Here is a 20,293-nt window from a genome sequence, read left to right as displayed (position 1 = left end):
TAAATGAGATAAATGAAATAGGGTTTAAGAAACCCAACAATATATGCAAACGTAAAAGTAGTTAAACACTCAAATGTAACGTACACTCAACTGTTCACTCATGTATTGCTATATATATATATATATATATATATATATATATATATATATATATATATATATATATATATATATAATTAAATATTAAATATTAAATTAACTGGATTTTTACTTTTGAATGTTTTGTGATTTTTATCCTGTTGAGGGCAGTGGGGCCTACAATGCAAAAACCATAGAAGAAGAAGAGGTGTACTGCGCAGTCTCGCAATGGACTTAAACTTCCGGTGTAAGGTTGTGTCTTTCTCGGCTGTGGTTGTCTCTGTCTCGTGAAGATAACAGTTAAATTCAAAGGAAGTGTTTGGTCTGTAGTGTTTTTGTTTTAGTAACCAATGCGGGTGTTGTAATTGACACAAAAAGGAGCGTTGTACCTGTAAATACCTTTGGATATAAAGTGTTGTTAAGCTGTCCAAAAACTCCTGACCCGGTGTGACAGAAGTGATGCAACATGGCAGCAACTCCCCTCAGTAGGTGTTTACTCTCAACACTGAGGACACAAACTCGGTGTCCGAGCCGGGGACTCACCTGTGTGGCAGACAGGACAATCAGCCCGGTGTCCTCTGTAGTAATATGTAACCACAGAAGAGCAGAAGGACACACAAGCCTGGACAGAGGACCGCCAGTGTGGTGGGACGGACAAGGTGGTCGGGAAAACAGCAGCTTTCCTCTGCTCAGGTCTGTCTCGGTGGGTTTGGGACTGTGTGGTGCAGCGCTTCTGGACAGTGAAAAAGACGATAAAGCCAAGGACAGAAATGTCTCGATATCCGGAAGGTGTCTTGACCTCATCCTGCCATCAGCTCACTGTGCCTCTCCCTTTAAACCTGACAGCCCCCGGTATAAATACAACTTCATTGCAGATGTGGTCGAAAAGTCGACTCCAGCTGTCGTGTACATCGAAATCATTGGCAGGTGAGTTGACTGAAAGAGATGCCATATGGAATAAGTGGAATGGTAATGAATTTGTAGCATGTGTTACACCCACTTATGAGAGTAGGAATTTCAGCTACGTAGCTGCTGTAAGTGTTTGTTTATCATGCTTTACATTACAGATTTCATTTTGTTTGTAGTCACAGCCACAGTATTTTGAGTGTGTTGCATGTGGACATATTTATTGAATTAAAGGATGTGATAAAGTATGGTAAAACATTTGAGTAGGCAACACAGATGAAATGCCCTCAGGTCACAGAATTTAGTGTAACATCTTTCTTGGCAGCTTCTTTAATGTAGTGAAGGGGCAATATGTAAGAATTTGATCTGTAAATCACTATAATGAGAAGAAATAACAGTTTAGCATTGTGTTGCAGCAAGACTTACACAGTGCTTTGCCATAACCTTCAAGGGCCCCAAAAGCCTCGGTTTCACTTCTCAAATTCTGAGTTTCTGTGTGGACGAAAACAAACAGTACATTTTGCTTCCAGGCTGAGTATGATTTGCATTTGCTGCTTCACAGACACCCATTTTCAGGAAGGGAAGTCCCGGTGTCAAATGGCTCTGGTTTCATAATCAGCAGTGACGGCCTCATCGTGACCAATGCGCACGTTGTGGCCAACAAGAGAGGCGTCCGTGTGAAGCTCACCAACGGAGACGTGTACAATGCCACTGTGCAAGATGTTGATCCAGCTGCAGACATCGCCACCATCAAAATCACTGCGAGGGTGAGAAGCAGGGTTTAAATAAAATCTGTTTATTTATTTTTTTTATCTTACTGGATGCACGTTTTACTATAGGTCTCCTCAAGAGGACATGTTTAGAGTGCATGAGTACAGGTGCCCTTAAACAGTGTTAAGTGTATGAAAAAGTCTCAGAGTCAAGGTCCTCACTTACATCAGACAACCTCTTTAAATAAACTCCTGTATAGAATGACTGTACTGTACATTTCGTCGGATTGTTTCCACTAGAGCATAACAAGGTCTTCTTTTTTCCCACCTAAAAGCAGCACAGTGATAGAAGCACTAAAGGCTGATCCAGCGTCTTAATAGTAATGCAGGACGCTTACATGATGGGGTCATTGCAGGAAGAAAACAGGCTGTAGATAAAATAGTAAGCTCTGTTTCTTTAGTGATAAACAGAAGACCTGAGCTTTGACGATGTAATGTTGACCTGATTTGTCTCTGCCCTGACATGTAGAACCCTTTACCCACACTCGCCCTCGGGCAGTCGTCTGATGTTCGACAAGGAGAGTTTGTGGTCGCCATGGGAAGCCCCTTTGCTTTGAAGAATACAATCACATCAGGAATCATCAGCTCAGTGCAGAGAGGCAGTAAGGAGCTGGGTCTGTCCAACTCAAACATGGACTACATCCAGACCGATGCAGCCATTGATGTGAGTACTCTGCAGTAATCCGTTCTGCAGGTGTATATGGCCACCTAATCTGTTTATGTACGTAAGGGAAGGAAACTGTGAGAACCAGTTAGGGAAAATATGTTTTGCCCCTTTTTTAGTTCACACGTGACTTGTTTGAAGCCCCGAAAATATCCCTGAATGTGAGGAACAGTAGCATCAAATGGTTCAGGAAAAAGTAAGCCAGTGGAGATTTAATGTGACTCAAAACTGTCTCATATGATGCTTGCTGACGTAGCATGTGACTGATTTGTTTTGCAGTTTGGAAATTCTGGAGGTCCCCTGATTAACTTGGTGAGTCACTGATCCTGTTTAAATGTCAACTCAAATGGCAGCAGACCTGCTCTGACTGTTGTGCTGTGTCATGCTTGAACAGACGGATAGTTTCATCAGGCAGCGTTTTGTCTGTTGTCACAAGATGTGTAAATGACAATTAATTTGATAGTTGAATGCAAATCAATGAATAATTTCAGCTCTAGATGTGTTAAGTTTAACATTTAAAATGTAGTTTTGTGTGTTTAAAGGTTGCATCATAGCAACTGAGAGAACCATCACTATCAATAACATTTGTTTATTGAGACATTACTGGACTTTGACAGCAAAACATGATAACATAATAGTGCACAATGCCTTATATCAATGTCTTGTCTTATCTAATCAGGACGGTGAAGTCATCGGTATAAACACCATGAAGGTCACTGCAGGAATCTCCTTTGCTATTCCATCTGACCGCCTGAGAGTTTTTCTTGATCAAGCAGCAAAAAAGAAGAGTAAGAAGGGATTAGATGTGCATTACACCTGTTCCTCTGCATCCCACTGCTTTCTCTTATCAAAGAACTTATCCTCACATCCTTGTTTTTGTTCATCTTCCTCAAGGTTCTTGGTTTGGTGAGCCAGAAACGAAGCGGCGGTACATTGGTGTGACGATGCTGACGCTGACACAGAGGTAAAACACTTCAGGATCACAAATTCCTCCTGTAAAACTTAGACGAGTGTAGTTACAGCAGAGCTCACACCACTGCATCTAAAACCAGCCGTGTTCTTGTTTGCTTCAGCATCATTACTGAACTCAAGTTAAGAGACCCATCCTTCCCAGATGTGACACACGGCATCCTGATTCACAGAGTGATCTTGGGTTCCCCGGCAAGCAGGTAAGCCGACCAAGCAACAGTGGATAGTAACGAATGGTAAAGAATCCTCTGTGCTTCTGAGCTTTGATGATGAATGTTAGAGAGTGTGTTTTACCTTAAGCCAGTAAATCTTTATATCACATGTTTGTACTGGGGAGACAGGATTTCTAGACATTGCAGGATATGTTTGGTTAGAAGACATATAAGAGTGGATGGATATGCTTTTGTTTGGCTGAGTACAGAAAAGAGCATTCCCATTTATATAGTTAAAAAGCCTTGAAATGGAACTGCCAACAGGCATCATCTTGATCTGATTCCAAATTACTCATGTAGTGCACTAATTAAAATGAACATTTTCTGCCAAGTAATATTTTAGATTTAGTTTACTGACCTAAGTCTGAAAAATGCTTACCATTATCTTTTCATGGTTCAAAATATGGTTGAATTTTAACATAATCTGGTGTTTCACTGACAGAGTCACCCGTGAGTAACAGAAATCCTTTAGTGTCAACAGTCTGGTCATCATTTTTGTTTGACTCCTGGTGTTGAAACCAAAACATTGTGGACATTGTTAATGAATTCCATAAGGAACACTAACACACAATGCTGTTATACCCGTTTCAGAGCTGGCATGCTACCAGGAGACATTGTGGTGGAGATAAACGGAGTGAAGGTGCACACCTCCGAAGAGATCTACCAGGCTGTCCGCAACAGTGACAAAATCACCATGATGGTACAAAGAGGAGACGAGATGCTGCGACTGCGTATGACTCCAGAGTACACGGAGTGACACCAACCACACAACCTCATTTCTAAAGTTTACGTTGACCTAATGGACAGACAGCCACATGAATAGTTCAAGAGAAAAAAAAAAACAGTGCAATGTGATGGCGCGCGCAGTCCGCATTGCTTATTGTGTTTGTAGTGTCATACACTTCAAGAAGTGTATATAGCTCCACTAATAACAGGGAAAAGCCTGCAGTGTCACCTTAAAAAAACTAAGGGTGTTTGTGGCCATATTTATCAGTCGAAGTACTGTCTATATTTAAACTTCGCATAAGTCTTTCTCCAATTGGCTGATGGCTGTCAGCTACAATGAATTTCAATGTCATTTGTTCAATTCAAACTATTTGAATTGCCATCAACCTATAGAAGCCAATTTCCTTTGCAGGTTAAAGAAACAATAAAATGAAAACTAAGCTTGATGAAAAAATACTGCCATGTTAAGTCATAATTATGAGTTCACATTGATATTGTGAGACAAAGTCATAGTTGAGATAAGTCATGATTATGAGAGTCTAAACTTTGAGATAAAAAGTCAATTTGCTTAACAAATGTATCATATAGGAAATATATATATATTTAATTAAGGCTGGGTTTTCATGTTCTTTTTCTTTAACTGGCAAAAATGGGCTTCCACATGAACCTGTAAGCATTAAAGACTTAAACTTTTTATTCCCAGGTTTCTCAGAGTACAATAAACAAAATGTGTTTTCTACCTCAGTGCTCTGTCTCTTCTTACTTGGCAAAGTAGCAAAAGAAGTTATGTAAAGAATTGTGTTTGTAGACTGTAAGTTAATGAAACCTGAAACAATTTACTTTATTAAAGCCATTTAATGTTAGACAGCAACAAGAAGCATGAGAGACCCAACAATATGGCATGGATCAATGGTATTAAACTGACTACCATTAACTGAGCAAATAAGTTTGACAACTCACGAAGGCTACTATGATGACAATGACCACACAGGTAAAATATGAATTTTTGAGATCCCACTTATTTTAAAACAGACTCTTTTGAGTGTGTCACGCACAGTAAAAACCAAAAACATGAATTTGCTTCATGTTTAAAGAGAAAATGCCAATCCTCCACGATGAGAAGCAAACAAAGAAAGTGAAGACTCATTCCATTTAGAGAGTCAAAGCACTGGAGAAATGAGTAAATTAAAATTTCCCTGGTATATGTACAGTAACACACACTTACAGTAAAGTAATAAAGTGACGTACTGGACCTGCTACACAATTAAATGCATTTACCTCAAAGACTGACAGCTATTAAATGGAGATAACATTCAAACCACCTAAGGTTTAAACAACATGTTCATAATTCTTGACTAAAGACATCTTGTTAGGTACGAGTACTACAACATACAAGTATGGGAGGAAAAATAAAATTGTTCGAATCCCATTAAAACGACTTTAAAAAGGCTTAATATATATTGCTGGTAATATTTTTCTTTTTAAGAAAATATAAATTGTGCGACTGAAGCTTACAATACACTGCTGGCAGTAGCGCCAGGTTTCCTTGGTGACCTGCTGGAAAAGGGTCATCTGTCGAGGCGCTGTGTGCTGAGAGACTCCCCGTAAAAGAGAGAAAAAACAAAACGGAAAAAAAGAAAACAACAATTGGACATCTCATGATGCCTGAATCCCTTGCACCAAAAAACCAGACGCTGCTACGGCGTTTGTCACGGCGGAATGATGCAGATATCACATGATGTGCACAAACGGCAGCCAAACTATTGTCAAACTCATACGGATACATAAATAAGGGGGCAGTAAGGGTGGGGTAGGGTGGTTGGGGGCTCTTGGAGAGGGAGAAATTGTAGTGTCCAGTCTAGTTCAGCAGTGAGCAGGCTAAGCATTGACTCAGTTGATGTGGTCCAGAGCACGCAGCAGCTCCTCCCCCTGCAGCAGGTACTGGCGACCCTGTAAGGGGGCGTTGACCTCGCAGTCGTCGCGTGTGAGCTGAGGCAGGGTGAAGAGGGAGCTGGTGCCCTCTGACGTGCTGCCCAAGAGACGACTCGCCAGATCTAAATGAGAACAAGACACATGAGTTATGATTGTGAGGATGTTTTGATTCCTGTGACAAAAACACTGGTTGCAAAACTAGAGGTCCTGTTGCATACTTGGGTTCCCAAAGGGTTGCGAGTCCTACTTAATTTTAGAGATCAAGTAATTTAAAAAAAAATAGCTGTTTTTTTTTAGCCGTTTAGCTCAGTTGGTAGAGCGGGCGTCCCATGTGCAGAGGCTTTGTCCTGGGTTTGAGTCCCGGCCTGGGCGCCCTTTGCCGCGTGTCACTCCCCCTCCCTCTCGTCCTGTTTCCTGTCTATCTCCAGCTGTTCTATCAATAAAGCCAATAAAAAGGCCCAAAAAATATTTTTTTTAAATAATAATAAATAAATTGTTCCTGAAATATCAGACAAATGTATCTCTTATGACATTTTCACAGGAAATGTAACCAGATCTATCTACAAAGTATCCAAAGGCCCCGGTTCGATTCCGGCTGGAGGTCCTTTGCTGCATGTGACATCCCCCTCTCTCTCCCATATTTCCTATCTGTCTACTGCTTAATAAAGGTGTCTATGCCAGAAAAAATCTTTTAAAAAAACAATAGAAAAAAGGGTTGGGAACCACAGATCTAGTTTGCTTACCTGAAGGCAGTATGGTCCTGGTTGTTCCTGACTCTGAGGACTTCAGCTTTTTGCCCTGCTCCTGTTGGCCCTGGTGCAGAGTTCCCTGTGAAAAATCATGAAATACAGATACTCAAACTCTTCATCTGTAAATGTAAAGTTAATCATATTTGGATGTTGAGAACTTACAATCATCTCTTTTATGTCACCCAGTTTTCTTTTGCGCTGTGTGTTCAGAGCAGCCAGGGTCCCGAGCGACACTTCTTTGTTCAGCTGTGTGGTTCTGCAGCACAGCAATACTAATTAGTTAACCCCAAAAAATTATATGATAAAGCCTTAAAATGGTGCACCTGGGAAAATGTACCTCTTAGCAAGAATGGTGGCAAGATGAGGGGCTTTTACTGGCTCAGGTGGTGCTGGGGAAGCTGTGCGACTGCCTGGTGAGCTGAATGGAGAGCTGGGATAGCTGGGGATGTCCTGTTTGACACGGACTGGAGAATTCTGAACAGATTTGACTGGTCCACAAGTTAGAGGCTCATCTGGGGGCAGACTGCGAAGCTGGAAGTCATCATCCATGGGGATGTATGGAGCCAACATCTCCAGGTCTTCCATTGCCTGAAGGGGAGAAAAATGTCTACTGAATCAGAATGCTGACAACAGTTAACTTCATTAGATCAACTAGCAACTTTATTAAAAAACAGTATCTCCTGGCATCATTACCTGTGTGGTAAAGGGGTTCTTGGGCTCTGTATCGATGGCAAATAGCTTCTCCACCAAGTCAAGTTTGAAATCTGAGCTCATCTCTGAGTCCATGGGGAAACAGAAGTCCATCGGACTGTCAGTCTAAAGAGAAGAGAAGTCAAGGGTCACCAAAAGGTTTATTGCTTATACTGCAACATGACAATAATTCCCTCCATCCTACCTCTGAGGAGCTGGCCAGTGACGGGCATGTGGCTGGAGGATAGTGCTCAGTTTTTACATCCTCAGATGTGGTGGTGGTGATGTGGAGAGGCTCGCTGGGAGGCAGAGGGGAAAGAGGCAGGACCAGTTTGTCACTGATGGATGGAAGCATTACATCATTGTAGAGAGGAACATCATGCAGCAGCTGGATCTCTGAATCTGTACCAGAAGACAGAGGGAGGTCAGAATTGTTGCCCTCAGGTTTGAAACTCTGAGTCATGTAGTTTATGGTCCCATATTGGGATTATTTATCAGGACTTTTATTATGACTGTCTACTAGAACATTTATACATGCTTTAATCTCATTGGAAATCTAATTTCTCCAATATGGGACCTTTAAGTGTGTGTTTCTGGGGCCACGAACCAGGAGAGCTGAAGTCCAGGGAGATGATGGTGTCTCCCGCAGCAGGAGCCAGCAGGGTGAGGGCTTCAGGCTCCTCCTTCAGTTGGTCGTACAGGCTAGCTACCGACTTGGCCTCTGCCACCCGAGTGAACAGTTTGATTACATCAACCTCGGGCAACTTCTCCTCCACCTCCTCCTTTAGCAAAGTCGGAGACGGCTCTGGCTGGCAGCTCTCGACTACGACCTCCTCTACCTCCTGCTGCAGCTCTTCCTTAATTGGCTTCACATCCTCGGTCTGCTCCAGGGACAAGATCAGTTTCTCCTCCTGGATGCCGCTATAACAGAGTCATGCAGCCGTATGATTGAGTTTAGTAAGGATTCTGTAAAAAACAGTCCAGTCTATTTTGTACATGGTTATACATTACAATCCCTCATGAAAATACTGAATCTTAAAAGAGCCTTTAAAGTACCTGAGCACAAAGTTGACACAGACAACACACTGTGGCTGAGAGTTCTTGTTGTTGTAGATGACAGTGGCTTGTGTTTCCACCCACACAAAGCCTCCTCTCTTGGCCAACATCCTGTACTGTCCTGTGCAGACCTGGCCCTTTGCAAACACTGCAAGCAAAGAGAAACGAGAAGGAAAATTCAAAATTAGACATTTGGTTGAAGGCATAAATAACACAGCTGGAATGGGTTGGTCTTCTTGGTATTCATGCTTACAGTTGTGGTGAGTCTTGGTGAGATGGTCCGAGTCCTGAGCATGATAGTACTCGTACACAGAACGATTCAATAGGTCCTCTGGATCATAACCCATGAGCTCAGTGATCCTGGAAAATAAAAAGAAATTATTTCTTCCATATCTCAATGCTGACGGGACATCTGTTGTACCTAGAACAAACACTAGGTGGCTCTGTGTGACTATGCTAGCAAGAGCTTTGGCAATAATATCCACTGACACAGGTAAAGCCACAGGTGGCTTAAAGGCAAGCCGTGTTAAGCTTCTTACACAAATAATAATTCTCTAAGACGGGGAGCCTGACCTCTCGTCACAATATGTGAACTTCATGTCCATCGTGTGGCGGCTGAGAAAGGTCTTGGTGTCCAGAGGGACCTCTATGTTGGAGGGGTGTTGGATGGGGTCACATATCAGAACCAGGTAGGGAACAGGTGGCTCCTTTTGCCCATTTGGAGTCTCCTCAGTGTGGCTTTCATATACACGGACATGACCTGAGCAGTGGAGGACCTGGAGAGACAACAATAGTGTCATAACACTGTTAGTATGATTTACAGACGAGTAAAATTCGGAATACGATTTTAAGATAATGTTGATAGCATTTAAGGCCCTCTCTGGTCTTTAGCCAAGGCTTTCCTAGCCATTACACTATCAACGCTCTAGCCTGAGGAAAAAGGGCGACCGGACAGTTTCTCCTTTTAAATCCCTCTTTAAAACATATTCTCATAAGAGTGATTTTACAGGGTTTGGGTTCAAAATGTCCCTTTTATTCATCAGGTCACTTCTTAAAACCACTTTATACAAAAACTTTCTCTGAACTCTTATGTCATTTGATCTCATTTTAGTCTGTGTTCTATTATTAAGCCGTTTTTGCTGAATGTTGTATGACCTCCAAACTGCTTTTTAATTGTTTAAAAAGCACTGTATAAATAAAGTCTATCATTACTATTGCAGAAGATAGGTTAACGATCAGACATTTGTAAATATATAACAGTGTTTTGGGGTATGTGCGTTGCTGATGTAAGATTTTGACAATAGCTACTACTAGGGTTGCAGCAATAACTGCATACTTTAGATCTTTATAATAATAATTATTAGACAAGATTATTATTTAAGACAAAAACTTGTGTCCCTTCTTTTACTTTGATGTAAATCTTTCTTCTCTTCTCTTGTCCACTAGGGGACAAATTTAATTCAGGTGCCTGTGAAATGTCCTCATATTTATTTCAAAAGTAACAGGAGTCTAAGTACAAATAAATGATTTTTGAATTGATAAAATGATGTTGTAAGTGACATCATAATTGGTTGGTCAATTATCTGAGGTTTCCCTTATGCTTACTAAACTTGATTAAAATAGAAAATGTCATTATGTGTTTATACGTTAAGCACAGGCACTTAATGTTTCATTTGTATCCCGATTAGCATGACGGTCCATTTCCTCTTCACATTAGTTTATTAGATTACTGCTGGTGTAGACATCAGCTTTACTACACTCTGTATCTTTGAAGTTTGTGCATGTAATCTCCAAAGTTTTCTAACTCTTTAGCTACAACATTACAATCAGCTAAATTCTAAACATACATGAGAGAACATTTCCTCAGCGATAAGATGTGGCTTACCTTCCATGTAGCTGATTTGACATTGACAGTGCGTCCCCTGCTTGTGAGAGTGCACTTCATTCGGAGGAAGAAGCTGCGCTCTGTGTTTGTCTCCTTGGCCTTTTTGGAGCCTGAAATCACATGAGCAGGCAGAAAGACAGTTTTAGAGAAAACCAGCATCTTGTGTTATCATTTCAACACTGTAAGCATTCACAACTGCCTCAATTTTATTATTTTTTATTTCACTTTTGCCTGCCAGCAGTTAACATTTGCATTCAGAGAGGACGTCGAGCTACAGTGGTTTTGCACTTGAGTCAGCTACTGCATAATAAATAAAGGAAGTGCCGTTGTGGCAATGATAACATCAGTGTGTACTAAAGTTCCTCAAATAAATATGCATTGTTAACAAATTATGTCTTATTATTATTTCACTTAAAAACTCTACTGCAAGGGCGCCATTTAGCTCAGTTGGTAGAGCAGGTGTCCCATGTACAGAGGCTTTGTCCTCGCTGCGGCGGCCCCGGGTTCGAGTCCCGGCCTGGGCGCCCTTTGCCGTGTGTCTCTCCCCCTTTCTCTCATCCCGTTTCCTGTCATATCTTCAGCTGAACTATCAATAAAGGCCAAAAAAATATATTTAAAAAAAATTTAAAAAACTCTACTGCAAGACCAAAGGTTCCTCCCTGAGAGTTATGCAAAAAAGCAGACTAATTCAATCCACTGACAGAACTCGACAACAAGACACAATTCAGTTGTGTAAGCACAACAGTTGATGTGCCAGTGAAGCGTCCTGTTCCATTTATGCTGCGTGAAAGGTCACTCAAGTACACACAGTAGCCAACTCTAATCACTTTGACCACAGGCTTGAAGTGGGAAAATGATAACTTGTTCTGACAGCCTCCCAGTCTGAATCTGCCAGCCCAGAGTGAATTGGACTCCCTGCTGATTGGACCACCGACAGACCTGACAGAGTGCCTGTGTGTGCCCGTCTCTGTCCATTAGTGAGGTCTTAAAATGTGACTCTTCCCTCACCTGTTCTATGGACCAGCATCTCCCTCAGCTCCTCCTGGTCACATGGATGGATGAAGTCAAACACACTGTGTCCCGTCAGGTCAAACTGCGGAAGAAAGAGTTGTATAGTCAGAGTTGTTCATGGTAGACATTGTGTGGTGACTTCTAAGCTTAACTTTAACAAAAATCATATAATTTCTCTGTTTAAAATATTCCGCTTCTGACTCACAATCTTATGCTCTATCCTATCTGTTCTCTTCAATGCAGACAAACGTCTACTTATCCGACATACCTGTGCCAGCCCGAGGCACTTGTTGATGTTCTCAGAGAGATAGATCATATCTCCATCTTCGGAGAGCACCATGAGAAAGCCATCCAGAGCTTTTAGGTAGGAGCTGTTTAGCTGTAAATCAAGTTCTTTTTCCTCCTCTGCCATTGGCTCATCTAGAGGGAGATAATAGAGGAAAGATGGGAGAGATAAAGGAAGGTAGAAAAGAAAAGCACAAAGAAGTGAGGCACAAGATTTTTCTTCTGTCTGAAGAACATGTTTGGATGGCTGAGACTGCCGCATAGAGACAGCCTGCTGTACCCACAGGTTTATCTGCAAAAGGATCTATATCTGTGCATGTCTGAGTTGATTTCGTGGAGCAGCTGACTCAGAGTTTAATCATCTATCAGTGTTTTCTTCAGTTTTTCTCAGCATCATTTAATTAATTCATTTGACTTGTGGCTAACCACAGTGAAAGAAAGTCTACAAAAATTTCAGAAGAAAGTGGCATCTTTATCAAAACATTACATTCTCGAGCCTCTGAGATAATCATGAAAATTGCAGCACAATCTAATTATAAGTAGGAGTCCAGAACACATTTTAAAATACACATGTACCCCAAGATAAACTCTCCATTGACAGATAAAACACCTTAAGTTACTGACCGGTACTGAGCAGTTTCCTCATGCGCAGGTAGCTGATGGTGAGCCTCATTATCGAGGCCTTGTCCAGGCTGGAGCTGACACTGTGGGGCAGGGGTAGCTCCTGGGCCAGCTCGTAGAACACCTCTGACTCCTTCCCACGTCGGCATCGCGCAGCATCCCTTGACTTCTCCTTCCTCCGCTCCGAGCTCACCCTGCAGGAGACAGGTGGACGGTCAGTCGCAGCATGGCCACAAACTGGTTTTGATCCCACTATGCACACTACAAGAGCTGACATCCCTGCTTCTGTGTACAGAATGTGGTCAGCCACTGACTTGTCACTGGGGAGACTGCAGTAGCTGGAGTCCGCAACACGTGAGCTGACGGCCAAGCTGCCGCCAGGGCCCCCGTCAGACTAATTTACATACGTGGCTATCTGCCACAGTCTTATTGGCTGCTGACCAAAAGACATGGAGTCCACCCCCTCAGAGTGATTGGCTGGGAGGCCGGGCATGGACTTTTCTGTCTGTCTGTCTCTTGGTGCACAGCCAAGTTATAGTGCAACACCAATCATTGTGACATTTACGAGCTTGGCTCAACAAATCTACAAGGGAGGGGAACGATAATACTGACACCGACGCCGAGAGCACACAAGCACGAAGTGAGTGACACCTTCAACTGTCAAGTCAAACAATTCAGTCATTTTTTTCCATTATTGTACATTAGCATCCATCATATCTGCTTACTGTTCATACAAGCTCCATTTTAAGCATTTATGCAGGCAGCTGTCCAAGATCTGGCTAATGGGCACTCACTACACTGTAAACAAGATCTTAAAACCTGGCATTAATTTGAAATAACAAAGTACAGCAGACTTAAAAGGACACAATGACTTGCAAGTCACTTGTGTGAAGAAAAACTTTTTAACCGAAATAAAAAATAAAAATTGACTTTAGGGGACCAAAATGATTATGTGTACATACCACTAAGAACAGTGAATGTCAAGGGTTAGGGTTGTCATTCTGATGACACTAAAGCAGCGTCGCAACTGAGTAGATAGCAGTTCAAAAGCCCTTGGCTTTGAAAGGTATACCTAATTGAAATTGATCTGCATTTACAACATTGACCAAGGCCATGTTGTTATTTCGGGCTCATCAACAAGAGAATGGACCGCTTAACTAGAATTAGCCTACTGTGTAACAAATGACATGTCAGGGTTGCAGACTGATTTTTTTATAGAGTAGGTGAGGGAATTATTTCGATTTTAGACCAAAACTTTCCACCAAGTACAAGTGACAAATTTAGTTGTCGTGTAAGAAGACTCACATGGCCTTTGTCTCTCAAAAAGCCTCGAACATGACACTGACCTAAGCCTGAGAAAAATATCTGTCAGACAGTTTACACATAAACAAAATCCAAAATACCAAACACCAACACTGGATCATGGCCATGGCCCCATGGCACTACACATCTACTGGACATCTTGTTTTCCTTATCCCCCTCTGATGGATCTGATACAAATTGTGTGTAACTGCGGTACATGTTGATGTGTGCACCAATGATCCTCCTCCTCTCAAAGATGTTTACATATACTGTAACGTAAACAGGTTTCATCCCAGGCTGTAATTACAGCTGCAAGCTACAGGCATTTACATAGCATTAACAAATATTTACATCTTCTTTCAACCCCACCAGACACAGCCAGAAGATCTGGTCATCATGAAAGATGATCACTGCATTATTATGCAACCAGCTCTGTATTCTATCAGCAAATTTACACAACAAAGTGTGAATTGACCACATTGGGAACCCAGTGGGACAGTCATCTCGCTACGCTACTGGCTAAGCCTACAATGATCTAAAGTCAGATAACCATGCTATACATTGTGTTCCCACTGGGACGATAGATGATTGATTAGTAGTAGACTGTATACAAATTATTCCCTCTGTATTGGCTTCACCCGCTATTGTATCACATGCCTTCATGCAAATCCTATCCAAATGAAGTTTAGCTGTAATATTCCACTGTAGTACACATCTGCTGAACACAGAGGGATGGGACAATGGACGACACAGGACAAACAGCAATTAAAAGATGTATGGGCCACTGTGTACTACTCTTATATCTAACCTATAGTCATCATGTGATACAAGAGAAATAGTCAACAGATTGCATTGACAGCTATTCAGACCTAATTATAAAAAGTTAAATTACATCTTTTCCATGACCTACCTCCACCATTTTCAAACTGACAGCAGGAGAAATAAACTGCTTTTATTGTTTGACCATGCAATGAAAACAAAAAGGGTCCCTTGATGTTAAAACAAAGGCGAGCAGAGAGGCCACCGTTACATAACACTATTAATGCACATGGTCATGAATCCCCAGCAGTCCACTGCCTGTCATGCTCCACTGCCAACACAAATCACATTTGCACTTTCAATGGCTTGAACTGGACATGTTTTGGTGTCTAATATGAGCAAGTGCGATTATGTGAGCAAAAATTATTTGAATTGTTCACAGATCTAAACAAGCGAATTGGAAATTAAAAGAGAAACAAAACAGTGAACAATAAAAACCACGCCTTATGAGAGTTGCTTGTGTATTTTGTTAGTAAGAGCTGACCTATTTTACCAGAGAAATGTTCTCACTGTCAATCAGTCCTGTTTAGTCTAACAGTAAACACTGTCTTATCTATTATATAATCCAGTCCAGGGAAACACCACAACTAAATCCTCTACCCAATATGGGAAGAAAAGCAAAGCAAGACTGAAAATAAAGCCCTTTGACAGAACTCTGAACCCTTGGCATAACATGCAGCTACATGCAATACCGTTTTTGGAAGCAGCATAGTAGGGATCTCCCCTAAATTTACGACGCTCCAGTGACACTGACGTCAGATATTCCTTGTGTTCAGGAAGAATACATTGGTCATCTAAAAAAAAAATAATTTAAAGGGAAAAAAACGGGGAACCTCTTAATGGAAAGTGAACAAATATATCTTATATCTGCTGACTGTATCTTATTCAATGTATTCAAATTCCATTCCCTTGGTCAAAACTGTACGTATTTTTTGTTCAACTCTGTTTAAATTATGTAAACTGTGCAAGCTTTAGTAAAAGGATCCCACTTGAACTAGTTCTATTCATTGATAAAGATCTTGAGAGGTAGTTTAAAGCTTTGAAAAGGCGAGTAATTTAACCCAGGTTCTTGTACCTTGAGTCAATAATATTTTGTCATGCAACCAAAATGGTATTTTTCTTCGTTTTTGGAGGGAGGAGTATGATGTAGTAGTAATAATTATCAGTTGTAAAGCTATTACTGCAGAGTGGAAAGTAACTGGAGACTGTCACATGTAACACTGCATCAGATTCCTGATTTAAATATGTATGAAGCAAAATCCCCTTTTGTTCATACCCAAACACAATTTACCCATTGTGGCATCTGAAAGACTGAAGGCTTACGGGACTCTGAAATTGACGGTTTACGGGCAACTCTTATTTAATACTTCAAATAGGGACTCTGGCCTGTTCCTCTCCACTGGAAGGTCCTGGCAAACATACTTAAAATGACAAACATTATAAATCATTCATCTAACTGATACAATTCAAATGACCTCCTCCTGTGCTACACTCCCGAGAAAGACTACTTCAACTGATAACATGTGACCCAATAACATCCATCAAGTCTAACTTTTTTTTTTTAATTTCTCAATTAGGAGTTGGGCTCGTTTTGACTCACCCGATATAGATTGCACAAATCCATCTCCAGCAGATCAAGCACTTTACTTTCTTTGTTTCTGGGTGTGAACTGTATTTTGAATGACACTACTAAAGGGTTCACTAAAATAGTAGGCATTGATAAAAGTTAGACTGTTCTGGCTTTGACTACAGATGCTATTTTACAAGGGATCGGTATACCGCAGCCAAAAAAGCTTTCCGTTTGTTTTCCAGTTAAATGTTACAACGCACTGCAGGAATGAGTGTTTCGGCAAAGAGGAACATGAAGCAATAAACTGATCTGCAGTTTAATGTGACAACAAAACACATTTACAGCACTTTAGCCAAGTACAGTCTGCATGTAAAAATACTTTGAATGAAAAGTTGGTCTGGAGCCCTGACTCATTTTCTACCGCTATATCCTATACACTGGACCTTTAACCAATCTACACTGCCAATCTTTGGCCTGTCAGGGCAGCCACTATGGCTTTGTCTTTATTACTTTAGCAGTTCTTTGTGGCAATTTTGTATTCAGTTATTGCAAATAAAACACTTATATGGGAACATTTTGGTTTCAGCAGACCCTGACTTCCAGACAAAATAGGCTGTAGTAATGTAAGAATAGCACAACTGATCAGCACTCGCAAATCTATTGACCAACATTCTTTAACCATGTTGTAGCCATGATGTCTGGAGGTATTGTTTTCATATTTCCTTCCTTGCATTGCTCATGTGTCAGTCTGCCATAGCCATTATGGCACTGCTGTACTTAGTAATGTAGATGGTGTAAAAAGATGATTCATTACATAGATAAACGTGAGATTTGAAATCAAGAAAACCCTAGAGACTGCTCTCGGATGTTTTATTTTAGAATTTGCATCTTCCAGTGAAAAAAAAGCTTCCTTCATAACCAACAAGCCCTCGCAATTACAGCATACAAAACCTAAAACTGCTTGTTTTCCTCAAAACCCGTATGTATTTTACTCCCAAAAGCAGTAGTGTCTGATAAATGATAAATGTCTGATAAAGGCAAGCCCTCAGTGTCTATGTGCGCCATCACAAAACATGAAACAAGAAAAAATGTGTGCACAAAAAAAAAACTATGCCCTCTACCAGCATGTCGCCCAATTTATTCTTCAAGTTCAAACTAGCCCACACACAAGTGGCAATTGTACTTCAATGTCTCAGGGCAACCTGAAATTGCCAGGCAGTGGATTGCTACACACATTTGGCCACTCCTATTGACGTCAAGCCCTAGTGATTAAGAGATGAGACAAAAATAATAACAAGGCACCTCACAGGGACCAGACTAAACTGCATCAAACTAGACTGCATCTCTTGATCTTTTTCTGAAATGACACTGAACACAAATCTACTGAATCGCAACAGGATGTTAACCCTCTACCTGAGCTTATACAAAGTGCCAAATTTCATGTTGGCAGAGACTGAGTAAAGCCTATAACAACACTTTGTATCTGGGGCAATTGCTTAAAGGAAAAGATGGGAACTATAGGCCAACTATTTACCTAATCTACCGAGTTAATCAATGCCACTCAACAATTTTGGCACAAGTAACCAACACCAATACGATTTTAACAACAGGATGATAAATAATTGAATCTTTATGAACATATAGCAGCAGTGATGAGTTAACAATGTTTTAAAGAGGCTTTTTTCCAATTATGAGCTGTTATTACATGGGCTAACTTTTAGGGGACCTTCCAATGCTATTATGTATTAAGTCTAAAATGCAAATCAGTTCAGATATACAGGAAAACCTTAGTACAAAGCACATCCTCTGTATAAGCTATGCAGATATATCATGAGCCATTAAGACTCTTTTACACCAGACTGACTGTATATTCCACAGTGAAGCTTTCTATTATTTTCCTCTGTGGAAGAATTTTGTCGTCGCAAATTCAGCATCAGCTGAAAGTTGAATCACAAAGTCTCCCACTTTACTATCTGACCAATTAATCACTTTTATCAACTTAATTTTTCTTTTAATCTCAGGACCATATTTGGAATGGGAAGCAAGACTGTTATATGAAAAAGTTGTGCACAAGAGGTCTGACTATAAGCTTTTCACCTGTCTACATATCTAGTGCGTCTGTCAAAGACAGAATGGCCCAGATCCATAATCTACTGGATGCAGAGTCTTGGAGTGCACAGGTAAATCGGCCATTTTACAGTCCATACTAATTACTGTGCTTTCCTCGGACTTGTAAAGACATACAGGGTACTCGTACTACACATTACACTCAATAAAAAGTCTTTGCCAGACTTGATTTATAGTTTTAATTAATAACAACAGTCTGTACAATTCAAAACTACTCAGCTATTAGTCAGACAAAATAAATAAACCTCATCTGTGACCAATCGGTTAATCATTAAACTCATTTAGCTTGTAACAACTTGATATATGGTTCTAATTTATTGGTTATATCCATGTTTAAAATGATTATGACAGGGGTATTCTGGGTTTTTGCTTGTTGGTCTGGTAACTTTTTATAGACATAATGTTATTTTTAAATATTGTATACATTTTAAAATGTAATGAACTAAAGTATGAAAACAATTCAGCTGCGATACTTAATTACCTATTGAACTTAAATATATTGTTGATACTTTATTGCAATATTACCTTAATAATCTTCCATACAATTATTTACATTCAAGTCCAGTGAACATTTTTATATAATAAAAATACAAAAAAAAAGGGATAACTATGACACCAACTCAGATTTGACTGTTGAATTTGTTTACAAATTGGTCAGACAATGAAACCAGCTGTTGATCTGCACCCTGCCAGATACGGCATCACTTTCACTGGTTTTGTTTGGGTAAACAGGCCTCCATATGATGCTTGATTAGCAAATAGGGTTTCTGGTGCAGACAAAAACAGTAGCCACCAAGGGGGAGCAGGTCATTATTGTTGTATTCTTTTAATTTTGAACTAAGCTACTGACAACTTTCCACATAATCTAAAAGCTATATAAAAGTTAAGTCAGATGATTACTTCCCATATCAAACTCTTTTCACCATTAATTGTGAAACCATAACAGAAAATTAAAAAGAGAAATTCAAACCGAGGCCACCTTCACTAAACCCTGAATATTTCATCAGAGACCTCTCACCAGCAGCGCTTACATGCACACTGCCAAGACTGGTACAACACACCACATTATACTCAAACAGTACACCACACGTGATGAACTATAGAGAGGATGCATAGCTAGCTGTCACATTCAAAACAAATGTAAATAAAGCTAATGTTGCATCTCTGGGGTCTCAATACTTATCACAAACAAAAAAGTAGTAACGTTGGTAGAGGACAAATTTGTTTGAAAAGAAAATATAAGTAAACAACCAACAATCAATATTTCCCCACAATAACCCACCTGCCTGTACGAGTTATCGATCGTATGTTGATTTCCACAGTTTGACGTCGACAGCTCTCGGTCTATGCCAGCTAGCTAGATGTGTTAGCCGCTCGCTAACGAGAGTAGCCTCGCTAGCAAACGCATTTTGTCGAACCAACACGACACACTAGCAATTAACCTTGAAACAAAGCCCATAATGTCGCACCTAAAGTCACAACCAAATACCAACAGAGGACCAAAGTTGTTAATATAGCTCTGAAACAACGTGAGTCTGCTCCGTAGCACAAGCTAGCACTGACGTTAACGTTACCTTTTCTTTTCTGGTACAATTCCTGTGTCCATGTCAGGACGAAATGACCTGAGTTGAGTCTCTCTATGGGTATCAAGCTGTATCCGGGCCCGTCGAGAAATGAACCAAAATCCCACGATTTTTCTCTGAGATAAATCCGTAAATCCTCAGGCGGGTTGCATAAGAGTTCTCACGGTGTATATTTCGTCAAAGAAGTCGAGCTTTTCCTCAGCTAACGAACAGCCCACTCGTCTTCTCTCGATCAAAGACAGTGCCACGCTGGAGAGAGAGGTTAGCTACTTGTCGAGACAATGTTGCACCGGAGCCACGGGAGCTCTCCCCCCCTCTCTGCCTCCGCGCGGCCGAGC

The 20,293-nt window shown here is 40.7% G+C and overlaps 2 protein-coding genes across 2 annotated transcripts; one reads left to right on the top strand and one right to left on the bottom strand.

Moving 5' to 3' along the window:
* Positions 1–301: 301 nt before the first annotated feature.
* On the top strand, positions 302–5,065 carry LOC115597610 (serine protease HTRA2, mitochondrial-like). The gene is made up of 8 exons (XM_030443699.1): positions 302–1,005; positions 1,547–1,751; positions 2,224–2,418; positions 2,698–2,730; positions 3,098–3,206; positions 3,313–3,382; positions 3,492–3,587; positions 4,191–5,065. The coding sequence occupies exons 1-8, from the start codon at positions 545–547 to the stop codon at positions 4,354–4,356; spliced, it is 1,335 nt and encodes a 444-aa protein (XP_030299559.1). The 5' UTR covers positions 302–544; the 3' UTR covers positions 4,357–5,065.
* Positions 5,066–5,160: 95 nt separating this feature from the next.
* On the bottom strand, positions 5,161–20,293 carry hif1aa (hypoxia inducible factor 1 subunit alpha a). The gene is made up of 15 exons (XM_030443698.1): positions 19,947–20,293; positions 12,558–12,748; positions 11,917–12,068; positions 11,646–11,730; positions 10,638–10,747; positions 9,326–9,528; positions 9,006–9,112; positions 8,753–8,900; positions 8,304–8,617; positions 7,902–8,098; positions 7,700–7,822; positions 7,344–7,594; positions 7,169–7,262; positions 7,001–7,085; positions 5,161–6,379 (listed from the first exon to the last, which is right to left on the bottom strand). The coding sequence occupies exons 1-15, from the start codon at positions 19,976–19,978 to the stop codon at positions 6,216–6,218; spliced, it is 2,256 nt and encodes a 751-aa protein (XP_030299558.1). The 5' UTR covers positions 19,979–20,293; the 3' UTR covers positions 5,161–6,215.

Source organism: Sparus aurata, chromosome 16 (genome assembly GCF_900880675.1).
Source record: "Sparus aurata chromosome 16, fSpaAur1.1, whole genome shotgun sequence".
Classification (NCBI taxonomy): Eukaryota; Metazoa; Chordata; class Actinopteri; order Spariformes; family Sparidae; genus Sparus; species Sparus aurata.
Note: the sequence above shows the minus strand (reverse complement) of the source record. Positions and strands in the feature narration are given on the sequence as shown.